This window comes from Lampris incognitus, chromosome 20 (assembly GCF_029633865.1).
Source record: "Lampris incognitus isolate fLamInc1 chromosome 20, fLamInc1.hap2, whole genome shotgun sequence".
Classification (NCBI taxonomy): Eukaryota; Metazoa; Chordata; class Actinopteri; order Lampriformes; family Lampridae; genus Lampris; species Lampris incognitus.
Genome location: NC_079230.1, coordinates 19,888,821 through 19,901,276, shown reverse-complemented (window position 1 = coordinate 19,901,276; position 12,456 = coordinate 19,888,821). Strand labels below are relative to the sequence as shown.

Below are 12,456 nucleotides of genomic sequence, written 5' to 3'. Positions count from 1 at the left end.
TTAGTGGGGGGAAGAAAAAAAATCACAATTTTCAACATTATCTCTATATGTTGTAGGGGAAACACCTTCATTACCAGCCATAATACTGAGCAGTCTTCTGCGTGTCTCTGAAACGCCGCCAAAACTGTGTGGAAAAGTGTCTGACGTCTCCGGCGGACCATCTGTGAACGTGACAACTGCAACCTTTGCTTTTGGGTTCGCCGTTGCCTTTGGTGGGCTACATCGAAACAGGACACACTGTGTAAGGACACACGAATAACAACGCCAGATAAGCGAATGCCACCAAATGCCATTAAAGACGGGCATTCACAGAATTCCAGAATCTCGCACAATTTCGGTGGCATTTCAGAGACACACAGAAGACTGCTCAGCACTGATAATGGAGTGTTATCCGTACAACATAGGCTATATATATCGGGATAATGTTGAAAATCGTGATCGTTTCCCTTTAGCTTATCTCCATTTCCTTTGCTTGCGGATGAGGAAGGACGGAGAGGAAACCAGATGCATACTTCGACCATAACTCATGCTTTCAGCTACTGCTGTGAAGCATGACAGTTTAGTGTACTCTAATGTATCATTGAACTGAGAGAGAACTTCCTGCTACCATACAGGAAATCCTTGCTTTCATCCTGGCATTAATCTTACTCTGCTCTGCAGGGGGGCAAAACAAGGTGTGTCTGGCTGGCAGCTCCAACCCAGGTAAGTCGTGAAAATGGATTCTGATTACACCAAACAAGTCTTGAGGAGAAGTACGATCTTGGGTGAGTTAAAACTAGTAACAGCAGGCGTCCACATAGGCGGCTATATTTCCTGTCTGCATAGCTATGTCGGCTGAAACATGAACAGGTATGTAAGAATAAACACAAATGTGCACGCCCAAACATCCAATACATGCAAAGTGACACATCTCACCATGTGGGGCAAAGGTTGCATTCAAGTCCTTGTGTTCGGACTCCTACACTGAGATGGGAGGACTAGGCAGCTGTAAACACATTTGTGTCATTTCCTCTCAGATTACTGGGGCATGTGGTATAATTTGGAAAGCACAAGTGCTGGGAATGCATCAGTCAGCCTCCTTTAACAGAGAAGCATTCTGTTGCCAAACTATGCGAGAACTGCAACGGACAACTGCATGAACTGCATGTTGGGGTAAACTAATACAGTCCTCAATCAGTTAAGCTTGTTAAAATGATACTGCATCAGTGTTTTATGTACACGGGCCAGGCAAAGAAAGGAACATGTCAACATTATAAGCCTAACGTAGGACAGCCAGGGATTCTAGTGCTTCTGCTCCAGTTTGAGGTCAACTTTAATGGCATGGTATCAAACCAATGACCAAAATTGACCACAGCTTTAAGGACATTTCAGAAAATATCCAGAGGACTGCACTTTTGGTTTCTGGTGATTGGTTTTGATTGGGAAAGGCTGGAATCAAATTAAAATTCTGAGACACATTCCAGATTGCTGAGGCAGAAAACAGGAAGTTTTAGGCCAAAAAAGGGGGCTTAGGTATTTTACAATGAATGGGTCTCTAATCACACCCAACTTGTATTACAGTTTCGGGCAGGGCCTTTAATTAAAAGGCAGGAGGGTGTGTCAATAGACAATTTAAAAATTATTTAAAGCACTGATGAAAGCAAGTCAGGCAGCCATTTAGGTCTAGATACATGCACACATATGAATTGTATATATATATATGTGTGTGTGTGTGTGTGTGTGTGTGTGTGTATAGTGTATGCATTATATGCACATGCACGCCACACACACATATGCATTATATATTGTTGAGCACTTTCATCGACACCATTGATGGTTTCCGGAAAAAAAATATGCTATATATACACATATATATAAACACATACATATGTACACACATAAACATAATGGGTATGTGTACCTAGACCTAAATGGCTACCTAACTTGCTTTCATCAATTTATAAATTGTCTATGACACGCCCTCCTGCCTGTTAATTAAAGAATCTGCCACCCCACCCCCACCCCCACAAGTGAACTGAGCTTGTAGTTCCCAATTCAGATGTATTTAGACAATCAATGCATTTTCCCTCTTTCACCTACCTGAAGTCAATAGCACATTTATTGCCTTTTTTGTTTCAATAAACTAAACCATATCTGGTAAATCTATGGCACTGAATGTCTTTCTTAAACATTGGGTTCTGCAGGGTCTGGTGGAAGAGGGTGAACTTGACACCCTCTTTTAGAGTGAGAAGGCCTGACACATGGGATTTACGTTGGCCAAACAGAGCAAACAGCCTGATTCTCAGGTTCAGGGAAAATTCAACTCAACAGCTGAGACTGCGCCAGTTCAAAGCAGTCTAGACTCTACATCCAGGCCACTGTCAACCCCACCACAAGACAACGGGAAAAGTCGTAAACCAGGACCCTGGACCACAGCACCTCCAACGAGGGCAAGCCCATTTTTACAGATCATAAATTAGCACCCTTAAACTATCGAGTCAACGGGAATTGCCGTTCCATTGCCACTTTCTTCTGTGGGAATTGTGCAGTCTCCATAGGAGGAGGAATTCGAGCTTCTGTTGTTTTGAAATTTGTTTTCAAAGGATGACAAAAAAGCTCAGAAACTCAAAGGAAGTCAAGGGGGAGCTGGGAGAAATGGCAGAGCTTTGCTGTGTGGTCGTGTCGGGCTGTCTAATTACATCCCTGTTGTCCTGTGGAAGCCATCCTTGACTCACAGTGCTGAAGCTCAAAGCTAAGCTGTGAGGACCACGGCTCACCCTCCAATCCGTTACCGTCGGTTTGAACAAGATGAGAGACTCCGTACTCAGTGGATATGTACACACACAACAAAACAGCAAGACTAGGGAAAGGCCTACTTGTGATTTCAGTCAGTGACCGCTCAACAACACTGGCAGAAAAAGCTTCCCTGAAAACCTAAGATTCAGCTTAAGACTTTTAACATAAGACTCATACATACTAGCCATTCCTTCCATCCTCTTCTGCTGTCCGCAACTTAAAACTTGGTGGGATTTTAAAACTTTTTCCCTCTCTTCTTTGTTATTGCCTTTAAATCTGTACAAAGCACAGTGAACCTTGTTGTTGAAGGCCTTTTTTCAATAAATGTAGCAATGAAAAATACCGGTAAAAAGAAATGCCTCAGCTGTCTATTGCAATATATTACCAAATCAATCCACCTAAGCCCTGACAGGTTCTTAGCCACTTGTGCTGATTCTGAATGTTCAGTTTCTTCTGTTGTCCCCTTCCTATTAGTCTTCTGGGGTCTTCTGGAGGACACACATGGACTAACGACTACAAAATTAAGGAAACAGCTTCTTTTTTTTAATAGTGCTGTGAAAGACATCCCATCACATAGGTTTCTTTTTATAAAAACAGAAAACTCCGAAGATTTTAGCTTATATTTCCACTTGTGGGGCCCTTACCTTCCCAAGTGACAACATAGAAGTGTCTTGTAAAAAGAGACATTCAACTGAAAGTTCGAGGGACCTAATTGAGTGCTGGCAATTTAAAGCAATGAACTGCTTATACTTAACTGGTTATATCAATGGGGGTATCAATATCAATAGACTATACCAAAAGCAATGACAGAACCACCATACATGCACATATTACCAAAGAAGACAAACATGCAGCTACTGTTACATGGGGTTTTGCCTTCACACCATTATAGTGTGCAGCCATGAAGAAGGAAGGCTATATATGGGTGACAATGAACAGATGCAAATATAGTCTGGTGAGTCATATGCAAGGACAAGTCAAATTGTTCAGTACGCAACTTGTACAACTTACAAAAACCAAAAGGCATATTGAGGATTTTGTCATTTGGATTATCAGGATTTGTCAGTTATCACCCAGCTGGGTGATATGGAAAACATCAACACAATAACCACAAGGTATTTTACATGATATTGATATACAATCACGATAATCCGCTTGCAGATGCAAACATACCATATTAAAAGAATCCAACTGAGGTTCATCACATTGAAGTGTTTGGTAACAAAGTATAGCATCAAACCAAAACAACATTCCCTCAAATATTTCATAACTCGTTTTATGAGAAATTTTAGGTAATTGATTTGCATTATCATTTGCCAACAAAATCGTGTATCACGATATGACAACATCTGTAATTCATTCTGATACAATACCAATGATAAATGATAATATTGAATGTGTAGCCCACACATAAGCTATGAATAGGACATAAGACCTGTGAAAATCAACTTTAGGAAATGTAGCTATTGGCCCCCAGTGACACAGGGGTGACAATGGGAAAATATATCAATAAACTGCATTGCAACTGTTTACAGACATTGGCAACCACTTGTCACGGGGTGCCAAGAGTATGCATGCAAGCTGCTTCCATGCACGTTTCCATCTGACCAATCACCACCAAGTGATTTCATCTTTGGCTGAAAGCCGTGTTAATCGATGAAATCACCTGGCTGAGTGATTGGTTGGATTGAAAACCTACATGCTCTTGACACTCCGTGGTGGTCTTTGCCTGGTAGAATGGTATTTGGGGGGGGGGGTGCAAGTGGCTATGATACAGACGGGGTCAGCCCTTGTAGGTTAGCTACCGAATAGGTTAGCCATCGGTTAAGGTAAGCGTTGCGTTAAGGCTAAGGTAAAGGTTGAGGGTTCACTCGGGTTAGGTTAAGTTAAGTTTAGCTGAGTTCAATGAAGCAGGGCTGAGGGAACATGGACACGTTCCCCTACAGGGTTTTCTAGTGTGTGTACTTACAAAGTGACTGTCCTGTTGGGGAAGGAGTCGGGGGGTAACACCTGATGGAGTTCCATATTGCTGCACACCACCTTCCTTTCGGCCGTGGCCGCCGACGGCAGGCTTTTCCCGGCGCTCTTTGAACGTTCATCATACGACTTACAATCAGACGGCGCCGCAGACCGGCCGCCGCCGCCGCCGCCGAGCAGCAAAATCACAAACAACTGCAGCGGATACGCTCTCATTTTCAGACGTGTCCAGGCATCGATTCGGCGACGCGGAACACGTTACTGTTAAAAAGTGAGACGGCTGATAAGGGGGGTGGTGGTGGTGGTGGGCGAAATAGGTGGCCTCCGAAATGTATTCAAATATGCCGAGTCGGACTCAAAAGATTTCCTTTAAAAAAACAAATATATCCACTGCCATGTTGCAGATATCTTTGTTGTTGTTGTTGTTGTTGAACGGTTCAAATCAACCTTCTTCCTTCATTTCTCGCCAGGCTTTCGTTTTATTCCGGCGGTATTCGAGCCAGCAGACGTTTCCTTCTTTGTTTGCCGAAACGACTCATTTATAATTCCGTTCCGTTCCTGGCGTGCTCCTCGTTTCCTTGCCGGGGACACGGCACCTACATTTTTACACTTTCCCAAGTGAGAAAATGTCACCGGATCACCGCATAACATTCCTCGGTGGAGGTATTTCCTTCGTTGCCCATATAACAACGTGGATCCCAGTGAGTGAGTGGGGGGGGGGGAATGCTGTGTGCTTCTTCTGAGTCAGCTGCAGTGGGTCATAAACCAGGTTATCAACACGTACGGCGCAGTTCTGCAAATCTGCCCCCCACCACCTCCAAAAAAAAAACTTTATCCCGAATATCTCCCGAAGTATTGTACCTTATCTCCTGCGTGCAAAGAGTTGCCACACTTTCTCTTCTCTCTCTCTCTCTCTCTCTCTCTCGTTTCCAACGCTTCAACTTTTCCCAGAAGAAATTGTTTCTGTCCTGATTTTAAAGAGAGAACAAAAATAAACAGTGCAGCGACAAAAAAGGTCTCCAGAGTTGGAAGTGGGATATATAAATGATCAATAAACTAGTAACTCTTCTAAAAAACAAAGTGTGACAGCAGCAGCTGGACCTTGACTCTTATCTTTCCTTTCTGTAATTCCCAGGCAGTTTTACTGGTCCATTGAGAACTCCTCCACCAGTGTCCTGCCTGCCCCGGGCTCCATGTTGCAGTTCCACCTCTGACGTCACCGCAGCCTTCCACTCGGAAAGACCGCCTCCTCATTTACATTTCTGCCTCTGCCACATTGTGTGTCCTGTGAGAATATCCCAGATACGTGATTACCCATTTCAAGGTTTTTTGTTTTGTTTTGTTTTTCCTGGTTGTAAGAGGAGCAGAGTGGAATTCTCAGGTCAACGCAATAAAAGGCATAAAGTTAGACAGGCCCATCATGACAACATTACATGCACGCCTTCATGTGTAGAGGAACAGATGTTTATTTTATTTTTATTTATTTATTTCCCCCCCGTACATCGTCTCAGGGATTTACTCTCTTAAATTAAGGAGATGCAGCTGAGCCACAAGCGTTTTCACCAACATGTTGTTACCCGTGAGACGGAAACGCAATAACCAAGAGCCACTTTAAGCGAATGCCAGGGACACATTTCACAGGGGATACAAAATTTGCAACTGCATTCCCATGGGGCAGTTGGGAGCGTGACATAAAATTACAAAACAACAGTTTCCAATGCAACCAGCATCGAACAAACTTAAAACGCAAAACTATCATGGGACTCTTCGTGATGGAGAATCCTTGCTGGGAAGATTTTGGCCCCAATCTGGATGGGAATATTATGCAGTCATTTGACTGAATGGTTATATTTACAAAGAAAGAGGCAACTGAGATTTTTATACTATAAAACAGTATTTACAAGTAGTTTCAAATCAGCACCCAAATCTCGTTTCCTCTGCATTCAGCCGGCTCTTCTCTTGGGCTGCCTTCAAACAAGGCCCATTCTCCTCAAACAAGTTCAAACTCGCCTGCAGTCGGCAATAGCCATGAAAGAGAGAGACCTCACATGTGGAACAAAACAACATCCTTGTGCAACGTTAGTTGAACCCTGCTCACTAGAGGGTCAGTAATCTACCTTTTTGTTACGATCTGGTCGATTGGGGGACTTCGTTTTAAAGGGTAACCATGTTGGGATCACAAGCTAGCCTGCCTGGTGCCTTGGGGCCATGCATCTTTTAGCCCCATCAGTCTAGGTTTGTTTTCTGGCCCTTAGCTGGCTTGACGTCCATTGAAAAAAAAGTCTTGTCAGCCACAGCATTTTCACTGGACCCCTGACAATAGAACGCTAGTTGTGTTTACTTTACCCGCACCCTTCTCCAAAGAACGAGCGATGGTTTTTGTATTGATTGCCCCTGAGCCCAACTCAAATGTGAAATGTAGCTATTTCATGATTTTCAATGAACCACCCCTGACAGAATATGAAATGTTACTTCTGTTGAGACATTGTCGTTATGTCATTACATGAACACAAGGGCCTGCGACCAATGCCAAAAGAGGAGCTTCAGCATGATATATAGGAACTGCAGGCCTACGCATTTTAACACAGTTCAGGAAAAAAAAAGTTGTAACTTCATAACCAGCTGACTCTTAATAAATCTCTTCAGGTAGGTTAGTGAAAAGGGTTAGTGACCTCAGCTGGTTTAGTACATGGTTGAAGCCAGTGCAGATTGTTCAAGTCATTTCTATAGTGGAGATTAGCAGATTGTGGCGTTAAACTGAATCATATAGCTTTGTTTTGACATAATTACATTAGGTTCAAAAGTGATATTTGAAAGTCGATAGATGGATTATAATAAGCTTATAGATAACAAGCCCCAGGACACGATGTCTCAAATGATCCCAGGGTAAGACCGAATCATATGACTTTGGTTTGACATCATTATCTCACACAGTTCAAAAGTTATATAGGTTTGAAATCCAAATATCTTGCAAATAGACGATATAAAAAAAAGACTTTACCGATCAAGCAAATACACAGGAAGAATGCAGGTGAATAGAGGTAAGTCCCCCTGCATCTGCGTATTGCTTTCGAGAGCAGAAATCATAAAAATTAAAAAAAATCCGACGAACAGACGTCTCTTTTTTGGGGGGGAGGGGCGGGTAATAACCCGGTTTTGAATTATTTCCAGTTAAATTTATGGTTAAATTCACGGTCATACAAAAGTTCTCTTGTTTCTAATGACGTCTGAGCCGAAGTTGCGCAGTGCGCAGCTGACGCGCGCGAACAAGCTCCCCGACGAGGGAATGCGCAGCGAGGACGCTGGAGTGAACCCCTGGAAACCACACGGCCGCGTAACTTTATCGGTCTGAAACAAAGCGTTAATTTATCGCAGCTGGTCTTGCGTATCGTAACATGTTCCCATGTGATTTTGCATGGGGAGCCGGAACTGCTGCTTATCAAATAGAAGGTACGTCCACAGCAACCAGACCCGCATGCTAGCCTGGACGGTCTCTCCGGTATTTCTGTAGTAGCATAAAGGACACGAATGTTTTAGGTTTCGTATCTCCCCAACGTCACGCGGATTTCTGACAGTTAGCACGTAAAGACGCCCTTATACATTCCTCTCCCGAATGCACAACAGCGCATACAGTACAACAAGCAGCAAAACCTCAATCATAACCGAATAATTTAGGCAATAAGCCATGTGGGCACGAGCATGAAGAGCAACTTTTGGTTGTTATAGTATGATCATATTGTACACGTGGTGCTCAAAGTAAAAGAAAAAAAAATTAAACCAAGCAAACAGATACTGACAGTGTATTTGTGTGTTTATATGGCATCTTCCTTTCCAATTACAATATTAGGCAATTTTGTTATGTTAACTCGTGAAGTTGGGTGGAAAATATTCTAACAGTTTGTCTTGCTCCTTTGAGGACCAAAACGGTTTTTATGTGTTTATTGAGGTGGTTGGGATGCCGACAGCAAGGGACCGAGTATCTGGGACACGTTTTGTCATGGTGGAGGAGGCAGAGTGTTTGCAGAGCAGACTGGGGATGTGGCTTGTAACAGCTATGAGCTGTGGGAAAAAGACCTGCAGTGTATCCGCCAGCTTGGACTGACACACTACCGTCTGTCTTTCTCCTGGGCCCGCCTGCTCCCTGGTGGGAACACACAGGATGTCAATCCAAAAGGTACTCCCAAAACAGTTAACAGCAAGAAACCTGTTTGTTCCACTGTTGTAAAAAAAAAAAATCTTGACCAAACTTTTTTGAATCATGCAATGTGCAAGCAAAAAGCTTGCCATCATCTTAGTCCCATTTGACTTAATGCCAATGTGGGACAATTGTTTTATCTGCCCCAGCAGGTGTGCAATACTACAACAAGGTGATTGATGATTTGGTGGCCTGCAATGTGTTACCCATGGTCACCCTTTACCATTTTGACTTGCCTCAAGCTCTCCAAGACCAAGGAGGCTGGCAATCACCGGCTATAGCAAACCTCTTCAACAGCTACGCCCAGTTCTGCTTCCAAACATTTGGGGACCGCGTCAAACTGTGGATCACCATCAATGAGCCTTATGTATGTGCTAAACTTGGCTATGAACTTGGTATCCACGCACCGGGGTTGGACGAGCCAGGTGTTGCTGCTTACTTGGTGGGCCATAACATGCTACGTGCCCATGCAATGGCCTGGCATAGCTACAACTCCATCTATAGGTCAAAACAGAGAGGTGCCGTGTCCCTGGCCATCAATAGTGACTGGGCAGAGCCGTGTGACCCAGCAAACCCTGAAGATGTTGCTGCTACCGAGCGTTACCTTGCATTTACTCTTGGGTGGTTTGCCTGGCCAGTATTTGTTTCGGGTGATTATCCACAAACAATGAGGGCTGCCATTGATGTCCAAAGTAAGAGGCTGGGGTTCAGCGGTGGTTCACGACTGCCCAGTTTTTCCAAGGATGACCCCACCATTTTGGGCACAGCCGACTTCTTTGCGTTGAACCACTACACGTCTCGTAAAGTGAAGCCAAGAGGAGCATTTGGACAGATGTTATGTATGAAGAGGGACCAGGACACAGAAGATGTTTTGGATCCATCCTGGCCTGTGTGTGGGGTGTCGTGGCTTGCTGTGGCGCCACATGGCTTAAGAAAACTTCTCAAGTACATTAAGGTACAAGCACTTCTTAAATCCTGGCTGTATGGGCTAAAACGGCAACATTATTGGGTTTTATATTTCTTTTCATGTATGGCTGAGACGTTAGACTGTAGTTACTTGGCAGTCTTAACGAAGGAAAAAGTTGAAAACTCGGTTATTATTCAGGTATCCCTTCAAATGAGGTGTGAATTTAGCTGGCAAAAAAGGGACATTTCGTCTCTTTTCGCTTGTCCAACTTGGAGACGAATCACCTACAAACAAGTGAGGAGAAAACTCTTGACATTTGTTTAGTGTCTTACTATTGATTTTTTTTTATGCTGTAATCTCCTTCTTTTAACACCTCCAGAAACACACTGATGCTCCATTAGTGCTGTCACATTGAATGAAACAGTTATTTGGGTGAAAACCATTTGCAAACAAGCAATTTCCCGTCACTGTGCCTTGTCACAGACCATTAGGTCGAGCTGGGTGCTGTCGAAACGCAGCTAAATGGCACAACGTAGACCTCTTTGTCTCTCACTGGTTTGTTTGACAGCTGTGATTGCCTTATTTGAAGATAACATCTGCACTCTGACTTTCCAGGAGACTTTCAACAACCCTCCCGTCTACATTACAGAAAGTGGCTTCTCTCAGGTGGGACCAGTGCAAATTGAGGACGTTGAGCGCTGCACGTTTTACCAGAGCACCATCCTGGAACTGGCTAAAGGTAATTGCAGGCGTCTACAACTGAACTCAGACAAAAAACCACAAGTCTGAGTTTAATCATATGACTGTGCCTTTTCATTTTGTCTGAAGGTGGTATTAACGCCTCTTATTTTCCAAACATTACCCTCTTTTAGCCATCCTTGTGTTTTCCTCTATCAGAAGTCGACGCAAAAAAGCAAAGAAATAAAGTGAGAGAATTAAAGGCCCCCTAAAGGTTCAATGAGGTTGATTATTTTCACAACTAGTCATTTGCCTAGCAGCTCTTTTGCCTAGTCATTAAACATCGGGAAATGTGTCATGCCGCCGACAGAGGCCAAACTGCACATTTAAGTCATGTTTTTCAGTTCCAGAAACAAAGTGCATACGGTCTTGTGTCACGTTGAATCAATTCCAAAGCCTAATTTGACCACTTCCGTTCTACTGTATGCCCAGCTGCAAGCTGAATTTTACAAACAAATCACTCTCGTTACGCTGCTGAGAATTTTATTACGGCATTCCAACTGGTACTAATCTTGATACATGCCCTGCGTGATATTAAATGGCTATACGCAAAGCACAAAATGAGAACACTTCTGCTGTTTACGCAGTAAATTTGCATTGAATGTTCATGTTAAAAAAAAAAACACACAAGTTCTCCTCATGACTTTTTGGTCCGTGTGCATGTCTGTTTAGCTGTTGGAGAAGATGGAGTCAATGTGCGGGGGTATTTTGCTTGGTCTCTCCTGGACAACTTTGAATGGGCTGATGGATACAGTGTGCGTTTCGGATTGTTCCATGTGGACTTCTCCGAAGCGGAGCGAACTCGAACCATATACCGCTCTGGACGGGAGTATGCACAGATCATCGCAAAACACAAATCTCGGACCGGTCCGGTCGATAGTAGCTAGCGCAGAATCCCTGTGCACGGTTTGCCACCATGGTATAGTATGATCACTTTTTCATGTTCACAATTAAACTTGGAAGTTTTTGTTCATATGTTTTGCGTCTTTTCTCATTTTAATCGCTAGATTAACACACACGCAACAGCTACATGAACCAACCTAGCAGAGCCTAATCAACTCCCCCAGATCCTTATAAAGCCCACTTTCAAAGCACTTCCATTGTTAAAAGTATGTCATTTCAGTTGAGAGAACACTAAGCTCGTATGGTAGCTTTCATTAGAAAATCTGACTTTGGCAGGGTAGGCAGGGACACGGCCAAAGAGTGTTAAGTTGATTCAACGAATAGAAATTAGTATTCTATCCTTCCCCAGATCCCAGTCAATCTGTATGAGGGGGTTTATGGAAAGGGCAGAATTCCCCACATGGTGCATCAAGCCAGCTGAAAGCCTTCCAGACTAGCTGCTGCCGCCAGGATAGAGGTTTGGGGGTGGAGGGTGGTGTTTGGGGTGAGGGGGGGGGGGACCGGTGTGTGCTCTGTGTGCGTGAGAAGACGACGTGTTATTGATGACCGCACTTCCGAGAAGCAAAATAGCCCTTTGTATGTACGAACACACACGTATGTTTGCATGCTTGGTGTGCACAGATCTGCGTTTGCAATGTCTTATCTGCTTGTCTGACATCACATCTCCATCTAAAGCCCCTACAAAGACTCGGATGAGCATTTCTCTGAAACCCGGCCCTCGTGCTGGAACTGAATCCACAATACCTTCCATTGTACGTCGTGACACCAGACTTAAGAGTGAACTCAACAGGTAGCGTGGCAGAGCGTGGTGCTGGGGATGAGCCAGAAAAAGTGGAGAGGTTATTGTGTGGGATCTCACGGTGAATTGGCTGTTTTACTGGGAACAACACAATGCATGCTATTTTCTTCGCTCTCGCTCCATGTAAGTAAATACAGCGTGCCCACAGAAATATAAAGTTGC

At 43.7% G+C, this 12,456-nt stretch overlaps 2 protein-coding genes across 2 annotated transcripts in view; one reads left to right on the top strand and one right to left on the bottom strand.

The window, feature by feature from the left end:
- adgra3 (adhesion G protein-coupled receptor A3) overlaps positions 1 to 5,001 on the bottom strand; it is a 48,817-nt gene extending 43,816 nt beyond the window's left edge. The window contains exon 1 of the mRNA XM_056300317.1: positions 4,745 to 5,001. Coding sequence (XP_056156292.1) covers positions 4,745 to 4,968 — 224 coding nt within the window. The 5' untranslated portion in view covers positions 4,969 to 5,001. The remainder of the gene's footprint in view (positions 1 to 4,744) is intronic.
- A 3,120-nt stretch (positions 5,002 to 8,121) lies between these two features.
- Positions 8,122 to 11,479, top strand: LOC130130476 (cytosolic beta-glucosidase). Its single transcript, XM_056300185.1, has 5 exons — positions 8,122 to 8,202; positions 8,699 to 8,926; positions 9,100 to 9,902; positions 10,470 to 10,593; positions 11,265 to 11,479. Exons 1-5 carry the CDS (start codon positions 8,148 to 8,150, stop codon positions 11,477 to 11,479), a joined length of 1,425 nt encoding a protein of 474 aa, XP_056156160.1. The 5' UTR covers positions 8,122 to 8,147.
- Positions 11,480 to 12,456: the final 977 nt, after the last annotated feature.

Bases quoted from the DNA above. Each gene is read 5' to 3' on its own strand.
- LOC130130476 (XM_056300185.1), top strand. From the start codon at position 8,148: ATGTTCCCATGTGATTTTGCATGGGGAGCCGGAACTGCTGCTTATCAA. The intron at 8,203-8,698 runs GTACGTCCACAG...GTGTTTATTGAG, and splicing joins TGCTGCTTATCAAATAGAAG to GTGGTTGGGATGCCGACAGC. The intron at 9,903-10,469 runs GTACAAGCACTT...CTGACTTTCCAG, and splicing joins AACTTCTCAAGTACATTAAG to GAGACTTTCAACAACCCTCC.